The following is a 19,453-nucleotide window of genomic DNA, read 5'->3' as shown; positions in this document are numbered from 1 at the left end:
GCAATGCCCAATCTCGATAAAATAGTGAAGAGTAGAGACATCACACTGGCAACGAAGAACCGCATAGTTAAAGCAATGGTATTCCCCATAGTCACCTACGGATGTGAGAGCTGGACAATAGGGAAGGCTGAGCGAAGGAAGATAGATGCGTTTGAACTGTGGTGCTGGAAGAAAGTTCTGAGAGTGCCTTGGACCACGAGAAGATCCAACCAGTCCATACTTCAGGAAATAAAGCCCGACTGCTCATTGGAGGGAAGGATATTAGAGACAAATTGAAGTATTTTGGCCACATCATGAGGAGACAGGAAAGTTTATAGAGACAATGATGTTGGGGAAAATGGAAAGAAAAAGGAAGAGGGGCTGACCAAGGGCAAGATGGATGGATGGCATCCTTGAAGTGACTGGCTTGACTCTGAAGGAGCCTGGGTGAGGTGACGGCTGACAGGGAGCTCTGGCATAGGCTGGTCCATGAGGTCATGAAGAGTCGGAAATGACTGAATGAATGAACAACAACAAAGTAATATTACATGTAATATAAATATATAATTATATTACATGTAGTAGTGATGTGAGGCGTGGGGCAATGGTTTCCCCCACTGCCTCAGGGATTTGCCACACTGCCCGCAAATACCCCCATCATCAGCGGCATTTGGGACCTCAATGTGATTATGTCCTGTTATGCTGTTGACAATCAGGAGGTTCAGAGTGCCCCATATATGGTCCTCTATATATTGCATTTCTGTTCCCAGAAATTCTGGTTGTTGGCCAAGCTGGTTGGGCCAGATCCAAAGTATCTCGGTCTTTAAATACTAGAAATAGCATTTTGAACCAACTCTAAAAACAAACAGCTAGTCCCAGGCACTAAATATATGTGATCTACAAAATGTTCAATAAATATCTGGTTGCTCCATGCTGGATCATTTGAAGAATCTAGGCTGTTTTCAAAAGCAGCTCTCGACAGTATTCATAACAGCAACATTGTCATGATAACACAGCCATTGATTTATTGCTGATAAGAACAGTCTCCATCAAGAAGAATTTTCAGAATATATAAACTCGAGAATTATACAATTGTAGAATTTTGTAAAATTATTCATTTTGATTATGACAATTGTCCACTGATTTGCTAGCGACTTTATCAACAATTAGTAAAGGAGTTGGATTTACTTGGTTGGCAGTCCAGTGGCTTCATTGCTTTTGAAAAATCTTAGCTTGCTACCAGGAGTCTTCCAAAACAAATATCAAGATCCTTACAAGATAAACAATTCATCTGCCTCCCACCTGGCCTGAAAAGAACAGAATAGCCTTATATTAAATTTTCAAGCAATATGGTCTGACAGATGTCTCATGCCTATGACAGCATTTCCAGCTTTCTCAAAATGCAAGTGATGCAGCACAAAGGCTTTTTGTGTGTGTGTGGTCTGGATAATGAAATATAGCCTTTTCAGATCTGTCATTCTTCGAACCTGAAGTTGGATTCAATGAATAGAATCTAAGAGACAGTGCGTAAATGTGAATACCTTTTTATATGAAGCCTTCACAGCCTCTTTGAAGGAAGTTGAAGAAGTGACCCTGACTTTTGTCTTTTTGGAGAAGAGCAGTGGGATTCCAGAAGAACGTTTGCCTGAGCCAGAATAAGAACTTTGTCTAGAGGAAGCAGAATCTAGGGGGATTAAATCACTGTAAAAATCAGATGCCACCTCATCCTCTTCATTCTCCACCTGTGAAGAAATAACATCTGGAGATTACTGTTGTTCTGTACCTTTCAGTTATTTCCTGTTGAACCCGAGGCCGCATCTACCTAAGGTATGTTAATTCAGGCCATTTATGCTCAGCAGCTACCTTGGATCTAATAGGGACCAGCTAAAACCATGGCCGTAGGCCCAGATGTCCCAACCAGTCCCCTTGCTGATCACCATTATCATTCCTTTCCAGCCATGTGAGTGTGTGTGGCTATCAACTGTTTCATCTTTTGATGTCATAACAAAGAACCCATATTATCCACAAGGAGAGTGTAGACCAATCCCTTCCTTCTTGCTGATGAATACCCCATTCTGACCTTAGCAGATATGACAGGCAATAGTCAGCCACTTGTAGGGAGCTTCATGATCAATGAGAAACTGTGGTGGTGACACAGGTGTGACACATCCCCTTCCCTGCGCTGTTCAGTGCAGTTAAAAGGTGATGGTGGCGGAGTGTCAGAACAAACAGACCAAATCCAGCTGCCCAGGTGGCCTCAAAACTGATGGAGATTCGGAGGTTTCCTTCAAACTCCAGAGAATCCCTTGACTTTGCGTATAACAGAGCAAAGTTGGGTTAAGGGCAAAAAAAATTGATACCCCATTCTGACCATTCTGCTGCATGTCATGAAGACCACCAGCACTGGATTCAGAATGAGTGCAGTTTTTCCTCCACTAGTGTAGGCAAGCCCTAAAACAAACCTATCATAGAGTTTTCTCAGCAATATTTATTCTTACCGGACAAGGCAGCATCCAGCATGATATCATGTAATCTTCATCTACATTTCAAAGTGTTCAATAATTCAAAGACTACCAAGAAACTGAAACATTTGACTCCAAGATATGGTACTTAATATCTTGGATCCCTACCTGAAAGCTGACAGCCTCCACGTTTGCAGGAACCCGGAATACTTTTCGTGTATCGTTACTCTTGACAAGGGTGCATTTACCTCCATAGAATGAGCTACTGAGAATTTCTCCTCGGCTCTCTCCTGCCAGAAGATGAAAACTAAAAGAAAAAAACCACACATTTCAGTCCAGCCTGCCACAAAACAATACCAAAATCCAGTTCTTTAGTCTGACAAGCTTTTTACCCTCACCTTCTGAAACTGCCAAATGAGTTCACTCAGGAATAAATAAATAAAACACATATGAGGATATTTACTTGGCATAAGCACCCACTGGATGTCAACGAGACGTGTTTTTCAGGTTGAAATGTTAACTAGCAAGTCAACATTTTTTAAAAAAACCCTGTTCCTTTTAATACATGTTTTCAGTTTTTCCACTGTTGATGTCTGCTCTATAGATCCTTTCTGCTTCTCTCTCTGTCATTTCCCACCCTCTCACATTAAGGGTGGGAAACATGTCATGGCTCTATAGCCCTGACATGTTTCCTCTTAGCCATAGGCTTCAATCTCAAGGATGGTGTCTACATTTCCATAGCTCTTTCCACTTTCAGTTAAGCAGATGATTGGTTCAGCAGTTAAGCATGGTTAAGAATGGCCAAGATGCTCAATCCAATAAGATTTTTAAAATGAGATTACAGTTCTGAGTTAAGACTTCTGATTAGGTTAAAAGGATTATAGCAAAAATTTAAAGGTTTTTTTCATTTCTTGCCTATCTCCAATCTCTATGGAAAACCAAGGGGAGAAGGCTGATACTCCTCTTTAACAGTGGTGTCCAAAATTGGATCTCCAGATTTTGGTGGAGCTCACAAAGTCTACCAATATGGTCACAGGTTAAAGATGTAAGGCACTATACTTAATCCACCTCATTTATGGATTTCATATTTGTGGATTTAATTATTTACAAATTGGATTAATATGTTATCTCTTGCAATCTTTAGTCCTCCAGCATGACTCTATACAAACCCCATGAATGATGGAAAGATTCCTTGAAAACACTTCCTCCAGAGAAATTCTATGGTCAACTCCTGGTGGATGTTAACCATAGAGCCATTCTGGAGGACCTAGAGATCCTTTCAGGTTAAAAAAGAGTGTTTTTTTTTTAATTTGTGGCTTTTCCACCCTTGCAGTGGTGTAGCTTTTGGGAAGGGTAGGGAAACTCCCTTTAGAGGAACCAATGATTGTAGACATCCAAGGCATCCAAGAATGTCTTACCCATGGCCCATTAATGCAACACTAGGAAGGCTTTCATGTCTTCTGTTGCACACTGGCCGTACACGACGACAGTTTCTTTCATCTGAATTATCCTCACAGTCATTTTCTCCATTGCACTCCAAATTTTGTCTGATGCAGCGGCCTGTGGGAAAGGAAAAAGCATCACCTTCATGGGAATATTTTTTAAACCATAACTTTCAGAGTTGAAAGTCATGTTAGAAGAAACAACCAAGCCACCCACCTAACCCAGCAGGTGTGCAGTCTTTCAAAAAGCATTGTATTTAATTTCATGGAAATAGAAGAATGTTTATGTTTTATATCTCCCTACACCATTAGAAGTGAATATGGTCAGCCTTCCACATTTACTGGGATTAGACACACAGGACCTCCCTGAAAGTGGAAAAACCATGAATAAATATGAATGGTTTTTAAAACCTAGGAATCTCTAGGTCCTCCAACATTATTATTCTTCCTCAACTGTCACTGTCTTTTTTCTTATCCACCAACTTTTACTGGAAGTGGACCACAGAATTGCACTGGAGGATATTATCTAGGAATCTCTAGATCAGGCATGGCCAAACGTTTTTGCCTTGAGGACGCATTGTGGGTCTGGCTGGGAGGGCTGGGCCAGGAGGGAGGGTGACCGGGCACACACTGGGTTGAATGGGCCCGGGAGGGAAAGGGCCTGGGAGAGGACAGGGCCAAGAGGGAGGCGAGGCAGGGTCTGGGTCATCTTTAGGTTGTCCTACTGGCATAAGGACAAACGGCTCACCCCATCCTTATGCCGGGAGCAAAACAAGACACGTGGCAATTGCCCCAGTCCTTCTCCCCAATCTGCCTCGATCTTCAGGCTGTCCTCCTAGCATTATGCCAGGAGGAGGGCAAAACAGGCAACGTCTGAGAGCACTCTGGAAGACTCGCACTGCATGCCTTCCTCAAGCTGTCCTCCTGGCATAAGTTCTTATGCCAGGAGAAAGGAGAGACACACTGAGAGTCCTCCAGAGGGCTTTCAGCTGCAGCGTGTCTTCTCCCCCATTTTTTTCTGCATAAGGATGTGATGGGCTACTGTGTCCTAATGCTGAGAAGACAGGGAAAATGTGGAGGGCCTGAGGTAAGTGCCTAGGGTGCTTAGTTTGCCCATGCCTGCTCTAGACCCTTAAGTATGACTCTCTGGTCAACACTGGTAGAGGTCAATGGATAAGAAAAACCAAGAGACAGCTGAGTAAGAAGAACTGGAACTGCAGAAAGGTAAATTTGCTAATGTAAAGGTGAAGTTAATGTTTCATACTTTTACTGAAAGTGGACCACAGAATTGCACTGGAGGATATTATCTAGGAATCTCTATATCAGGCATGGCCAAACGTTTTTGCCTTGGGGACGCATTGTGGATCTGGCTGGGAGGGCTGGGCCAGGAGGGAGGGAGTATCAAAATCTATTACAAGAGAATGATGGGGTTGTGTGCCCTGGTCACACAAGGCCCTGAGGTCTTAAGGGACTTCAGGAAATGGCAGAGGAGGTATCTATAGAAATCATCAAACTGTAATTCCAAGCTTGGTCAAATTCTATATGGGCAGTTCTTAGGAGTAAGAGAAGGACAAATGAGACTGAAAATAACTTTGTTCTATTTGAATAAACTGTGATCAGACAGAACATCAGTCTCCGCTTGAATAAATAACATTCCCAATGGAAAGTATGCAGTTCAAGCTATATAGTAGGCAGTATTGAATATGAAGTATTATGTTCAATCATTTGTTCCTTCAATTGACCATTTAGTGTAATTGCCAACCAAAATGCTATCTCAGACCTTTTTTGATGATTGCAGTACCTTGGTAGCAAATAAATTCAATTTAGAAGGCTATATTGGAAATTTATTTAATAGCAAAGTTACAAATAAAAGAAAATGGGGAAAACTTCTCAGTTTCAATACCAAAACCCCACCCCCTCAAATACAGAAAATTCCTCCGTCTGGCCTCTAGGCGTTCCAGTCCGAGAGGGTTCGTGGTCAGGGCTACCTCCAATGCAGGGCCTCTTGATATTTTCACTGGCTTGACCTTGGTTACTGTGCTCATGATATGGATATGGATTCATGGCACCATTGCTGAGTGTCTATCAGTTTGTCTTTCTGTCTGTCTGGCTATCTCTGTCTCTGTCTTTCTCTACTTTATGTCCCATCTTTCCCTTAAATGGACACCATGTAGCTTTTCACATGCCTCTAAACCAAAATGAGTAAAAAGTTACCATTATCACACTGGAACTTATTCCCGCAGTTGACTTCCTCTATGTTGCAAAGTTTGGTGGGAAAACACCTTCGGGACTCTACCAGCTGCTCACTGCAAGGTCGCCCTCCAAACTGAGAGGGTTGGAGCAAGGATCTGGTGCGAAACTGATAGGTAGAAAAAGAATAAATCATATGAGATTGTTCCTTCACTCATTCCCCTTCAGTGTATGAATTGATGTCATGTGAGATTTTCAAAAAAAACTTGCAGCCGTTTCCTTCTCTTCCAAGAACAAAGCAGGAATGGGTAGATATGTTAAATTCTGAATAAGACTTTTCATCCTTATTACAGCAAGGTGCTTAGTATAGTGATGTAGCATAAATTTAAATTACAACTTAATGCTGTACAATGCACGTCTCTGTGGGACTGATCTCAATAGTTTCATTTATCCACGTATGACAAAATATAACAACAACAACAACAACAACAACAACAACAACAACAACAATGGTGGAATCATAAACCTGCAAAGGTAATGGAAAACGCAAAAATACTGTGGGACTTTTGAATCCAGACTGACAAAATTTTGGAACACAATGCACCAGACATCACGATTGTGGGGGAAAAAAAGTTTGGTTTATTGATGTTGCCATACCAGGTGACAGCCGAATTGACGAAAAACATCAGGAAAAACTCAGCTGTTATTAGGACCTCAAAATCGAACTGCAAAGGCTCTGGCATAAACCAGTAGAGGTGATCCCAGTGGTAATCAGCACACTGGGTGCCGTGCCAAAAGATCTCAGCCGGCATTTGAAAACAATAAACATTGTCAAAATCACGATCTGTCAACTGCAAAAGGCCACCTTACTTGGATCTGTGCGCATCATTTGAAAATACACCACATAGTCCTTAAAGCTTGGAGATGTTCGACTTGTGATTTTGTGATACAAAATCCAGCATATATATCTCATTTGCTGTGTCATACTGAGTTTTTGTGTCAGTAAAATAATAATATATTTCTTTACCTGCCTCTCCTCATGGCTCGAGGCAAGGCACATCATAGTTAAAACCATATCATCATAAAAACATTCAGTAGAATACATATTTTAAAACAAATTTCTAAAAGATGCACATATTACAATACACAGAGCAAGGATTAAAATACAGTTGACACAATATGTGACTTTAAAATTCATAATTAAAAATTGAGTGATAGATCTTTAATTGTCTCTTAAATTCTGATGCCTGATTTATGTCCTCTCTAGGGGATGTATATATGGCTACTAGTATCATCGGGCCAGAAGTTCTTCAGTTCACTATTATCCATGGTTTTGTGAAGTCCACCTGAAGTCTGTAAAGGCTTGTGGATATAGAGATTGTATGGTGTATGTTTTAAAAGGGGGTTTTAAAGGCAAACATTGGCCTTCTTTGCCACAGCATCATCAAAAGATCCTGCACTGAGGAGAGAGAGCATTACTTTATGCTTTCAGAATTATTTAGTAGTTGAACAACACTGTTTTGTTACAGAACACAGTCTGCAGGTTGAATACACTGTGTGCATCCATGCAAAAGGTTTATGAGTATCTGTACACATAAATGGTTAGTGGCACAGCATTTGCAACCTCATTTCCTCAGCACATTAGGGGATGTATATATGGCTACTAGTACATCCAGATTGGAATCCTGGCAATTACACTCCTTAAAGGAAGTTTTCAGGAACTGCTCGCCAGTTCATAGAATATACAAAGGTTCCTTTCTATTTCATCCTGCTGTTTTATCCTAATCCACTCCTTTGCACTTACTTGTTTCTTAATGCAAGGGTCACATTCTGACCAGGGACCAAAGTCTCCAATTTGGCAGTTGATTGGACACTTATGTTGGTTGCAGGCCCTGGTTTCTTGAGTGGTGCAAAGTCGTTCACAGAAGTTTTTCCTGTAGTACTCATCTACTCGTATTTGCCTAGAATATACAAAAATCCCTGTTTATGCCCAAGAATTCACAGCAAACAGAATAAAATAATTTCCAATTTGGAAAATTGGGTTTATATATCTGTGGAATCTCCAGGGTGGGACAAAGAACTCTTGTCTGTTAGAGCTATGTGTGAATGTTTCAACTGGCCACCTTGATTAGCATTTGATGGCCTGTCAGTTGTTTGGTGTGGCTTGTTAGTGCCTGGGGGAATCTTTTGTTGAGAGGTATTCTTTCTCCCACACTGGACCTTCCACAGATATATAAACCCAATTTTCCTAGTTTTCAGCAGACCTCACAACCTCTGAAGATGCCTGCCACAGATGCAGGCGAAATGTCAGGAGATAATGCTTCCAGAACATGGCCATACAACCCGAAAAACCTACAACAACCCAAGATGACACCTATTCCCATGTGCAACAGCTGATGGGATTGTCACTTAAAGTTTGCTTCAGTGGTGAAGGTTGGAAAGACCCTCCACCACTGAAAGTCATAAGCCATTTTAGGGGTCACAGAGGAGATATTTTCTAACCACTTCCCAGCCTCCGCTATTTGTTAAATGTCTATAAATACCATTTCTAGGCACCATAAAAAGGCTGGTTGTGATCTATAAAGCCCTATATGACTTAGTTCTGCACTGTCTGAAAGCATGTACGTCTCCATATGAGCCTGCCTAAGCCTTACAGTGTATGTAGAAAGGTCTTCTCCCAGTCCTTCTGTCAAGACCCAGACCAGGCAGCAAAACAAACGGCACCATAGTTACACTCATCTGGTAAGGATACGGAAGACGGTCTTCTCAGTGGTTGCTCCTAGACTATGGAACTCTTTACTGGAGGGTTGCCACCCTCCCCCAAATGCACTTTTTGTCGATAGGAAGACATTGTCATTTTGGAAGAAAAGTGGGGTGTAAAATCAATCAATAAAAGAAAGCATCATCCTTGTCCACATGACCTTGCTGTTGATGACGTGGTGACTTGGAGGTCTCTCATTCATAGGGTCACCATAACGTAATGGCAGTTAACAACAATAAAGTCAAAGTTAATTCAGCAGTAAACAACAACAATGATATAGGAAGATGATTAGTCACCTACCTATATCTGCTTTGAGTCCCATAGTTACAGGTTTGTGAACAACTGGACCAGGGAGCCCATGGGTAATGTTCACAGTAGCATCCCTCACTGATTTCAATAGCGGCATGCAGCAGGATAAGGAATAGCCAGTTTTTAATTGCTTTGTCCATAGCTTTAGACGTGAAGCGACCAAAGAGAAATGAACTGCAGACAAGAGCAAAATATCTACAGTTAGAACAATTCAGATGTCATTTAAAAATACATTAAAGAATAGTGGTCTGTAGTGTAAAGTATGATAATAAGCAACTGAAGATCAAGCCGTGCTAATAGTTTAAAATATAAAGTGAAATCTTGATGGGGTTTACAAGGCTACTGATGTGCTTCTCAACAGGTACAAAGGGAATTCAGTGAAAGTCTAAATAGCATTCATTAAAGTGTGCTGTGTCTATTAGTCTGAAAGAAATTCACAAAGCACTAGACCTCTGCAGTGCACCCCAAAGACCGACCAAAAACATCTTGTCACCTGAAGTAGACTAATGTATTTTAGTCCAATCCACATCAAGGTGCAGAAAAAGCAAATACCCAAAGATTGCTGTCCAAAGCCAAAAATGAAATAATTTAGTCTTTAATAAGTCCTCTTCAATTACTTTCTCTGTCTCTTTCAATAGAAATACAGAACTAAGATTTTAGACTTTATCACATAATCACGCAAGCTGGCATTGTGTTGGACTGTCATCTTTGGTGATGGCCTCATCATACGATGCTGTGTCCAACCTGATGCCACCTCCCTCCTCCCCTTGTCATCATTTTCTGGACCAAGCTATATATGGGCAAACCTGTCCATAGCTCCAAATCCCATTCATTCTTTGAGTCCCTCCCACTTCTGAGCTGGCATGCCAGTAGTAATGTGATCTCATGGAAGGGATTCTTCTCTTCCCTCTCACTTTTCCTGATCTGGCCGTTCTGTTTTTATTTTATATGCCTGTTTGCCTTTTTTGTTTTTAATACTGAAATTGTGCAATAATGGCAATAAATAATAATTGTAACAATAATAATGAAAGAGCAGTAGTACAGGAAGGCAAGATTACAAGGGTGTGCAGAAGTATGATTGCAAAACCACAGAATGGTGAATTGGCTCAACCATGCTACTGAGAAGAGATACAATACCTAAGGTGTTTGACATGATATGTATCCACTATTAACAACAGTATGATGGTAGTAGAATAGCAGGTTGGTGTGATAAAGTCCATTAACAAAGAACTGAGGTCACCCCCAATGTTTTTAAAAAGTAAATGTAATGTAATATTATACCGTTAACAGAGAGAAGTTATACCTCATTAAGTTTCAGATAACCGCATGGCATAGTGGCCTAAACACTGGACTACAGAAGCTAAGCCAAAAATCCCTGCTCTATCATTCCTTGTCTCATGCTAGAGAAAGTTTTAACAGCTCATTTCATTTATTTATTTATCTGGTAATAAAGATTGTTTTATGGTGAAAGACCATGACCAGCAAATGGTGCCTAATTGAAACAGCAAGGTGACTATAGAATCAAAGAATCATACAGTTGGAAGAGACTTTGTGGGCTTTCCAGTCCAACTCCCTGCCAAGAAGCAGGAAAATCGCATTCAAAGCACCCCATCAGATGGCCATCCAGCCTCTGTTTAAAAGCCTCCAAAGAAGGAGCTTCCACAACACTCCAGGGCAGCTCTTTAAGCTGCTCCTCATAGGGCTTGTTCTCCAGACCCTCGATCATTTTAGCCACCCACCTCTGGACACAATCCAATTCATCAACATCTCCCTTCAATTGCAGTGCCCAAAATTGGGCACAGTATTCCAGGTGTGGTCTGACCAAGGCAGAATAGAGGGGTAGCATGTCTTCCTTGGATCTAGACACATGAAATAGAACCTTCCACAGTGCAAATGTGGATTCTTATTTCTGTCATTGTTCACATTTTTAACTAAGCCACAGGCATGTAGCGGGGGGGGGGGGGCTCAAGGGGCTTCAGCCCTCCCCCCAAAATTCTCATGGTGGCCTTACTGGTGCATTATTTAAAATATTATGTTTATTCATATCATGATCTGATCACCATACTCAATATATCCCATATGTATGGGGGTATTGGGGTAACGATACAAAAGGTTTGCTAGGGTAGACCCTCTTTCACTCAGACTCTGCCCCCCCCCGAATTAAACTCAGCCCCCCCCCCCAAAAAATCAAAATCCTGGCTATGGGCCTGCTAAGCCCTTTATATACCCCACTACCATAACACAAATGGTTAAATCAATTTATATATCAGGATTAATCACAATTTATGAAACTGAAAATAATCCATGGCACATTCCATTCTGACAAAGTCTGGGTCTGGATACTTACTTGAAGGAAGAATAATCAGAGTAGCGGTTGAACTGGAATTCACAGCTATTCTTACTCCTTTTAGTTCTTTCTCAACTTCCTTATTCCTTAGTGTTCTCTCTCATGGCTTGCCACACAAGCTTAGAATTCTTTTCTACATTCCTTAAATTTCAGGTGAAGCAAATACATCTGATCTTTCAGGTGAGTCACCCTAAACTGTTTGAAAAATTTGTTCACTCAACATAATTCCAAGTAGATGTTTGCACACAAGCAGCAATGGTTATATAGATACAGGAGTGCTCCCCTCTCCTTGTCCTGACAACTTGTCTGCACTGAGAAAATCCCATTCAGACAAGGCTGCTGTACATAAAATGAATGGCTTTGTTTCTGTCTGTTGACCTCCATGCAATATTGACATCAGTGCGTCAGAACAAAAAGCACACAAGGATGGTGCAAGGGTTGTGTTTACATTTCATTAAAGACTAACAAAGTATCAGCATCATGCTTCTTATTATGGAAGTAAATCAACTGAAATTGCTGGCATTTTCAACTTGACAAGTATATTTATGAAAGAGCTATAAAATTAAGTGAAGCTACATTCAGGAGAGAATAATAGATGCAGTGTCCAGGAGCATATTATTACACCACACTAGCAGTTGTAATTTTGATAGGGGCATGCCTTTGATCATGCCTTCCCTTGCACCAGGTGCAAGGAAAGACATTAAAAAATATGGTAACTCCCAAAAGCATATTTTTACAAGGTCTTGCCTTTTTTGTGGTCTTTGGACTCACACAATTCTTCCTAGTTTACACCTTTCAACATCACTGTACTTATAGACAGAATTTCAGATATAATCATTAGCAAGAAGAAGACAAGAAAATAAGGAATATAAGGAATTCAATGTCAAACCTTGTAGCTACAACATCTGGACATTTTGGACCCCCAGCCACCCTTTTTTTGTTGTTGTATGTTCAGTCACATGATGAGAAGTTCTGAAGAACATAAAAGCTGTGTTGTTGTAGGTTTTCTGGGCTATATGGCCATGTTATAGAAGCATTCCCCCCTGACGTTTCGTCTGCATCTATGGCAGGCATCCTCAGAGGTTGAGAGGTCTCTCCAAAAGCTTGCTCACTTTGTGGAATTTTAATAGCTCCCAGTACAATTTCAGGCCCCATCTACACTGACTATTTAATGAAGTTTGAACCTAAATAGCCTCAAACTATGATGGCCAGACAACAAACTCCCATAAAACTGTTTGAAAGAAATGCACATCAGCGCTCTGCATTTTGTGTAACTACTGTCCGAGCCTGAGTCTTCCTATGGCTAATTGTTTGTTTTTATTTTCATGGATTTTGTATTTGCTTTTGGAAAATAGCCACGTTCAACCATTTAGGGCAGAGAAAGGTTTGGATTTGGATTAAATGTCTCTTCAACTATGAGACTGCTGCCTGTAAAGCAGGACAAATATCCATGCTTCTCTCTTCTGCTCCTCAGATTTCATCATATTTTTTATTTGTTAACTAACTGGAATGATGTGGTCTCAGAAGAATATGGTGTTGCTCAAGGCCATATCATTCCAGTTAGGGTCTTGACAAATACTCCAGGGAAATTCCCCATAGATTTCTCCCAGTATTTCCCTTTTGCATTTCTATCACTGGGTGGTGACTTCCCATTTGAGCTTCAAAAACAACATTTGAGAACTCCATGTTCTTTTTTTGTTTTCCTAGACACAATCACAGGTTTTACCCTTTCCTTCCTAAGGCTGGTGTATTTATTAGAACACAGTATAGCTCTTCCTTCCTGAAGGCTATTGTCTCTAAATCCATTGGATTATCCATCATCCCCTGCCAGCAATTACTGTATTCTGGCACATCTGAATGGCAGCAGGTTGGGGGTGACTGGATTAGTCCAGTTAGCCTAGTCCCAGATACAGTTTCCTAAAAAACTAGAAAACACCTTACCCAAGGTTTAATTGTTTTAGCTGTACAGTAGAAGATGAAAAGTTCTAACATTAGCAGTACAGTACTTCTAAACATGCTGCTCTGAATACAAACATTTCATATATTTTCTCAATATAAATTTAATTGCATTTCAACACTAGGAAGTCAGAAACATTTGAGACAGGCATTTAATGAATTTTTAAATCACATTTACTTCCATTGGGCTGCTATGATTGCAATCTCTTGGCAATCTGAATGCTCAAATTTGAGAAAGAAACCCCATTGGTTTAATCAGAATGTATTGAGAATTTTTCTTAAAGGACTTGACACTTTCATCTGGCTTCTCTAACTGAGGTGGCACAAGACATTACTGTATCACAGTGAATAACTAAGGGAAGGCTTTTGTACTTAGGAAAAACAACATGAGCATACAAAAGTGCTAAACTACACCAATTAAGACTCTTGGCATAACGGGCACAGCGTCACTTGTTCTTATCGATTGGTATACACAGAATCATATTCAAACTGATACCACACTATGTATATGTTGTGGGGAACCACAGTTATGTCTATTCTATTAATTCATTATTTGTTCAACAACCCTTTCTTTTTGAACTGTGACCTACATAGGAGAACTGGTAATTCTAGTACCGTCCAGCACTAAGACACAATAGTAAACAAAATGGTGAACCTTAAGGATCTTATCAGAAGCAAGCCTACTTCAGGTGGGACTCTGTGGTGGTCTGTTGTGAAAGCTTTGCAGCAGTGTTACAGCAGCGGAACCCAGAGTAGTCGGGTGTACATCCAACTCCTCTTTGATGTAAGGAAGAGGAACCAAAGAGGAAACCGGGACAGATAGGGAAATGGCATGGGAAGAAAGACCTCAGACCCCAACAGGAGGGAACAGAGCCTGACAGTTCCCTCCGCTTCCCCACAATTTCCCCCACTTTACCCCTGCCCCTCTGATAAGGTCCTTAGTAATTTCTTTTGGAAAATTGCATTTATAACCTTTTGGAAAAAACCTTTTGGAGATTGTAACTTTTTAGAAAAACATGATCTTTCAGAGAAGAACCAAAAACCCTTTAGAGTAGACTCTTCTATTGTGGTATACAACCAGATATAATTATGCAATGCAATGTTTTCAGTTGTTACACTGAATAACCGGTTATCTCTGATCTGTTAGGAAAACAGAGATTTTGCCAGTGCATTAAAGCAGAAGTGCTTCAGAAGTGTTTTTCAGATGCCCAAAAATATATACTTTCCCATAAAAAAACTTGTTTTACATCATGCACTCAAGAAACAAAAAATAAAATTGACTTTGATAAAAATATCATATTTTTTTTGCTCAAAACCTTCATGTGTTCAGCATACACAGGTACAAAACTTATCAGTCCAGTTTCAGATATGTTTGAGATAATTATCTGTGCCATCTCTTATAACAAAAAAGCTATCAACAGGTCACATAACGAAAAGGAGAGAGAAGGAGGATGTGGTCCGCAGCCCCTCTTATAACTTCCCAGGAACCATAGAGTAAATGAAGATGCATACCTGAACACACATACAGGAAACAATAAGCAGTAGGATCCTAGATAAACATTTTACTAAAAAAGTCTTGAAGAAGGTTGTTATTTCCAACAATTTCTGACTTATGATGGCCCAAGGTGAACTTCTCTTAAGCTTTCCTTGGCAGAATTTTTTTTCAAAGGAGGTTTTTCCTTATCTTGCGGTAGACTCATATAATGCATTGAATTGCATTATATGAGTCTACACTGCCGTTAAATTGCATTATGAAACTGCATTATATGGCAATGTAGATCCAAATTCAGACTTTAGCTTCACAAGTGCCTAGTGAGGTAGATCATCAAAACTCAATGGGGACTTGAATCTTGATCTTCCAATGCAATGCTCTAACCATAATACAACACAGTCCCTCAACTTCAAGAATGGCAAACATGCAGAGTCTACTGGAAAACTTAAAGCTGACCACAGTGAAATGGCTCATATTGCTTAGGTAATGTATGACTTGAGCCTATGGAATAACTTAAGCAGACTGCAGTGGCGCAATGGGTTAAATCCCTATGCCAGCAGGACTAGTCAACCAAGAGGTTGGCAATTCGAATCTGGAGTGTGGGGTGAGCTCCCAACTGTTGAGCTCTAGCTTCTCATGTGGGGACATGAGAGAAGCCTCTCACAAGATGGTAAAACATCAATCATCCAGGTGTTCTCAGGGCAACATCCTTGCAGATGGCCAATTCTCTCACACCAGAAGCAACTTGTAGTTTCTCAAGTTGCTTCTGACACAAAAAAATGGAATAAATGGGAAATATTATCTGAAATGCACTTTTCTCGTAAAGAGAGCAAAGAAATTGTATAATATCCATTGTTTTAGTATGCTTTCAATGTCTCTTCCCCCCTTTTAAAATAAATAGTTGAAAGTATTTTAATAGCGGCTGCTACCATGGCAACTTGCTATAGCAACTAAGCAAAAATCAAGGTTTTGCAATAAAAAAGAGAGAAACCAATCTTTGCTTAAAGATAATGTGTTGAAGGATTAAAGGAATGCATTAGTTTTTGTTGCACTTGGATCCATTTCTTGACATCAACTTAATACGACTCTGAGCTAACCCAAAGCTAGAATAATAGAAGGCTTTGCATAAAAACACATAGTTTGCATGTTTGGGGATGGAAATTTTACTAGCCACAGTGGCTTGGCTTTAAGAAATATAATCACAGGAATCAGTGAAATAATATGCTTGCTTAAAATCAACAGGAATTTCAAGTGTGTGAACTTTCAGCTTAGACAGAACATTTAAAAAAAGATTTGTCAAAGTCGGTAGCTTGGATGTTTCAGGAAAGAATCTCATCACCTGTCAGTGCTTAGATTTAGGGAGGATTTTTGGAAGAACAAAAATGCAATGTAGACGTGACAGGTATTTCTCCCCTGTGGATGTGGTCCAATCCTTGGAGCAGCAGAAAACAAACTTATCCAGTCTTCGACATAACAGCTCTTCAGATGGTGTTCTTTTTCACGCTGAGAATAGCTGTGCCCGTTAAACCTTTTGCTGGTACAAACAGGGAAGAACTTAGCTTCCGTTCATTTTATAAGAATTTGCCAAAATCTTTATATAGTACATTCAGGAAGGAAAGAACTTGAAGTTTAAACATTCAAAGATGACAAAAAGCTAAACCAATCCATTTCCCCATTCCTACTGACAACATTTAGGAGGGCGACTAAAATGATCAAGGGTCTGGAGAACAAGCCCTATGAGGAGCGGCTTAACGAGCTGGGCATGTTTAGCCTGAAGAAGAGAAGGCTGAGAGGAGATATGATAGCCATGTATAAATATGTGAGAGGAAGCCACAGGGAGGAGGGAGCAAGCTTGTTTTCTGCTTCCTTGGAGACTAGGACGCGGAACAATGGCTTCAAACTACAAGAGAGGAGATTCCACCTGAACACGAGGAAGAACTTCCTGACTGCGAGAGCCGTTCAGCAGTGGAACTCTCTGCCCCGGAGTGTGGTGGAGGCTCCTTCTTTGGAAGCTTTTAAACAGAGGCTGGATGGCCATCTGTCAGGGGTGATTTGAATGCAACAGTCCTGCTTCTTGGCAGGGGGTTGGACTGGATGGCCCATGAGGTCTCTTCCAACTCTTTGATTCTATGATTCTATGATTTGTGATCTAAATTTTGAGGATCTAGACTCCAGTCGGTGAAGATATTTGTTTCATAAGTAGAAGGTAAAGGTTTTCCCTGATATTAAATCCAGTCATGTCCAACTCTGGGGGTTGGTGCTCATCTCCATTTCTAAGCTGAAGAGCCAGAACTGCCCGTAGACACCTCCAGGGTCATGTGGCCGGCATGACTGCATGAAGTGCCATTACCTTCCCACCAGAGTGGTACCTATTGATCTACTCAGCACCAATGTGATGTTTTGTTTAGATTTATATTATAGATTTTTTTCTGATTACATGAAGTTTAATTTATTGATGTCAGGTTTAATTTACTGATGTTAGGTCTTAATTTGATGTTAGGCTTTAATGTCACTTTCATATGTGAGGGTTTTCTGTAGGCATTGAATATTTGCCATTATTATGCTGGAATCTGTCCTGAGTCACCTCGGGGAGATAGGTCAAAATACAAATAAAGTTTATTATTATTATTATTATTATTATTATTATTATTATTATTACTCACCTTTGCATGTTTTTGAAATGGTAGGTTGTCAGAAGCTGGGGCTAACATTGGGAGCTCGTGCTGCTCCCCAAATTCAAATCTGCGAACTTTTGGTAAGCAAGTTCAGCAGCTCAGCATTTTAACCCACTGCACCACAGGGGGCTGTTGGGGTTCAGCCTGAGTTTGAACCTGATTCTCTGTTTGTACCTCCTGATGCTAATGAAAATATATTTACTGATGCTAATGAAAATGTACTTCTTGATGTCAATGATCCTGAAATTAGTGACAGTGCTCCTGAAATTAGTGAGGAAGAAACTTCTGTAGATTTAGAAAATGAAAGTATCAGTGTTCCTGAGAATGTTTCAGAGGGAAGCAATGACCTTTCACTCCCTTCTGCACCTGGGAACCTTAATGAGAATAGAAGGGGCCTGATCTGGCAAGACAGGAGTGAATCACTCAGCTTGTGAAGGTCTTCCAGATTAAAAGAAAAACAAACAAGGGCTTCAAAGCAGGGAGACGTATCACGAAACCAATTCCTCGGCTTTAAGTGCCTTCCGCTGGGCTGACTTTCTCAGTTCAGGCATCGTTTTAGATTGATGAAGATCTTGGCAGTTCTCCCGGTTCCTCTGGCCATCGTCTTGAGAGATTTCTAGGACACCAAGTACGGTTAGTGGATTGCTAACAGGTTCCAGTATTTTACAGTGTGGCTTTGGGTTTTTGATCTTGTTCATGGACATTCATGTTTGCTGATTTTGCTGTGGCTTTTGACTTTGCATTTTTCCTTTATTTTGTAACCATTTTTCATCAATAAAAAAGGATTGTTTTTCCCCAGTCAAGTGTGGTGGATGGTTATCTTAGGGCCTCGTTTCCTGCTCTGGGTTGCAACAGCGGCTCCTTATAAGTAAAGCCCCTGCAAGTACCACTAGACTCTCCAATATTGTCTGCTGTTTTTGTTGTGTGACTTCAAGTCATTCTTGTCTTATGAAGACCCTAGGGTGACTGTAATGCAGGATTTTCTAAGGCTGAGAGTGTGTGACATGTTCAAGGTCACTCAGAAATCTGGGAGGTACTGGATTATTTTTACCCATTGGGGTTTCTGTCCCCACTCCCAACCCAAATGCTGGGCTTTTTTTGAGGGGTGGCTAGATGGCATCCTGGGTTGACCTGAAGTGGCATCCATCCCATTTCCTCCAAAAACCTTACCCAAGGGCAGCTGCAGAGTACTCCTGACACACAAAAATGACATGTCAGGAGGTGGGGGACGAGGGATTTCCTTGATTGAATCATGCCATCAGTCATGTGGTCTCCCTTTTCTCCAGCAGTCTTGTACATTATTGTCTTTTCCAGTGAATCACGTTGTTCCATGGTCTGTCCAAAGTGCAATGGCTTTAGTTTCATCATCTTAGCTTTTAGTGAGAGTTCAAGCCTGGTTTGCTCTAGGAGCCATTTGCCTTTTAAGTGGTATCTGCAGGACTCTTTCCCAACACATTTCAAACTTTTTTATTTCATTCAGCTTTCTTGATTTTCCAGCTCTCAAAACCATGCATAGAAACCGGACCTACCATAGACATATATAGAATACTTAGGCAGTCTCCAAGTTACAAACATCAGACTTACGAATGAATAATAGTTAATAATGGAGGTGAGACAGCGGGAAGCGAGAGAAATCTACCCCTCGGAAGGGAAATTCACTCCAGAAAGCGTTATCATGAGGAAAAGATGTCCCAGCTGAAGTTTTACCACCAGTCCTTGTTTCTATAGCAAATGAAATGTTTCTAAATCCAATTCTCACAGGGACAGAAAGTGAGGCAAAATCTTATCATAGGGACACAAACAGTAAAACCAATAATACAGTTAGCCCTTCCCTATGCTA

General features: G+C 40.6%; 1 protein-coding gene across 1 annotated transcript in view; it reads right to left on the bottom strand.

Annotated features, from left to right (window-relative positions):
- Positions 1-11,849, bottom strand: part of C6 (complement C6) — a 29,733-nt gene extending 17,884 nt beyond the window's left edge. The window contains exons 1-7 of the mRNA XM_067464625.1: positions 11,491-11,849; positions 9,135-9,317; positions 7,878-8,034; positions 6,098-6,242; positions 3,860-4,001; positions 2,610-2,748; positions 1,521-1,721 (exon numbers count right to left, since the gene is read on the bottom strand). Coding sequence (XP_067320726.1) covers positions 1,521-1,721; positions 2,610-2,748; positions 3,860-4,001; positions 6,098-6,242; positions 7,878-8,034; positions 9,135-9,283 — 933 coding nt within the window. The 5' untranslated portion in view covers positions 9,284-9,317; positions 11,491-11,849. The remainder of the gene's footprint in view (positions 1-1,520; positions 1,722-2,609; positions 2,749-3,859; positions 4,002-6,097; positions 6,243-7,877; positions 8,035-9,134; positions 9,318-11,490) is intronic.
- Between the last annotated feature and the right edge of the window lie 7,604 nt (positions 11,850-19,453).

The sequence above is a fragment of the Anolis sagrei genome, chromosome 2 (genome assembly GCF_037176765.1).
Source record: "Anolis sagrei isolate rAnoSag1 chromosome 2, rAnoSag1.mat, whole genome shotgun sequence".
Taxonomy (NCBI): domain Eukaryota; kingdom Metazoa; phylum Chordata; class Lepidosauria; order Squamata; family Dactyloidae; genus Anolis; species Anolis sagrei.
The sequence above is the reverse complement of the archived record's forward strand: the minus strand, read 5'-3'. Positions and strand labels throughout refer to the sequence as shown.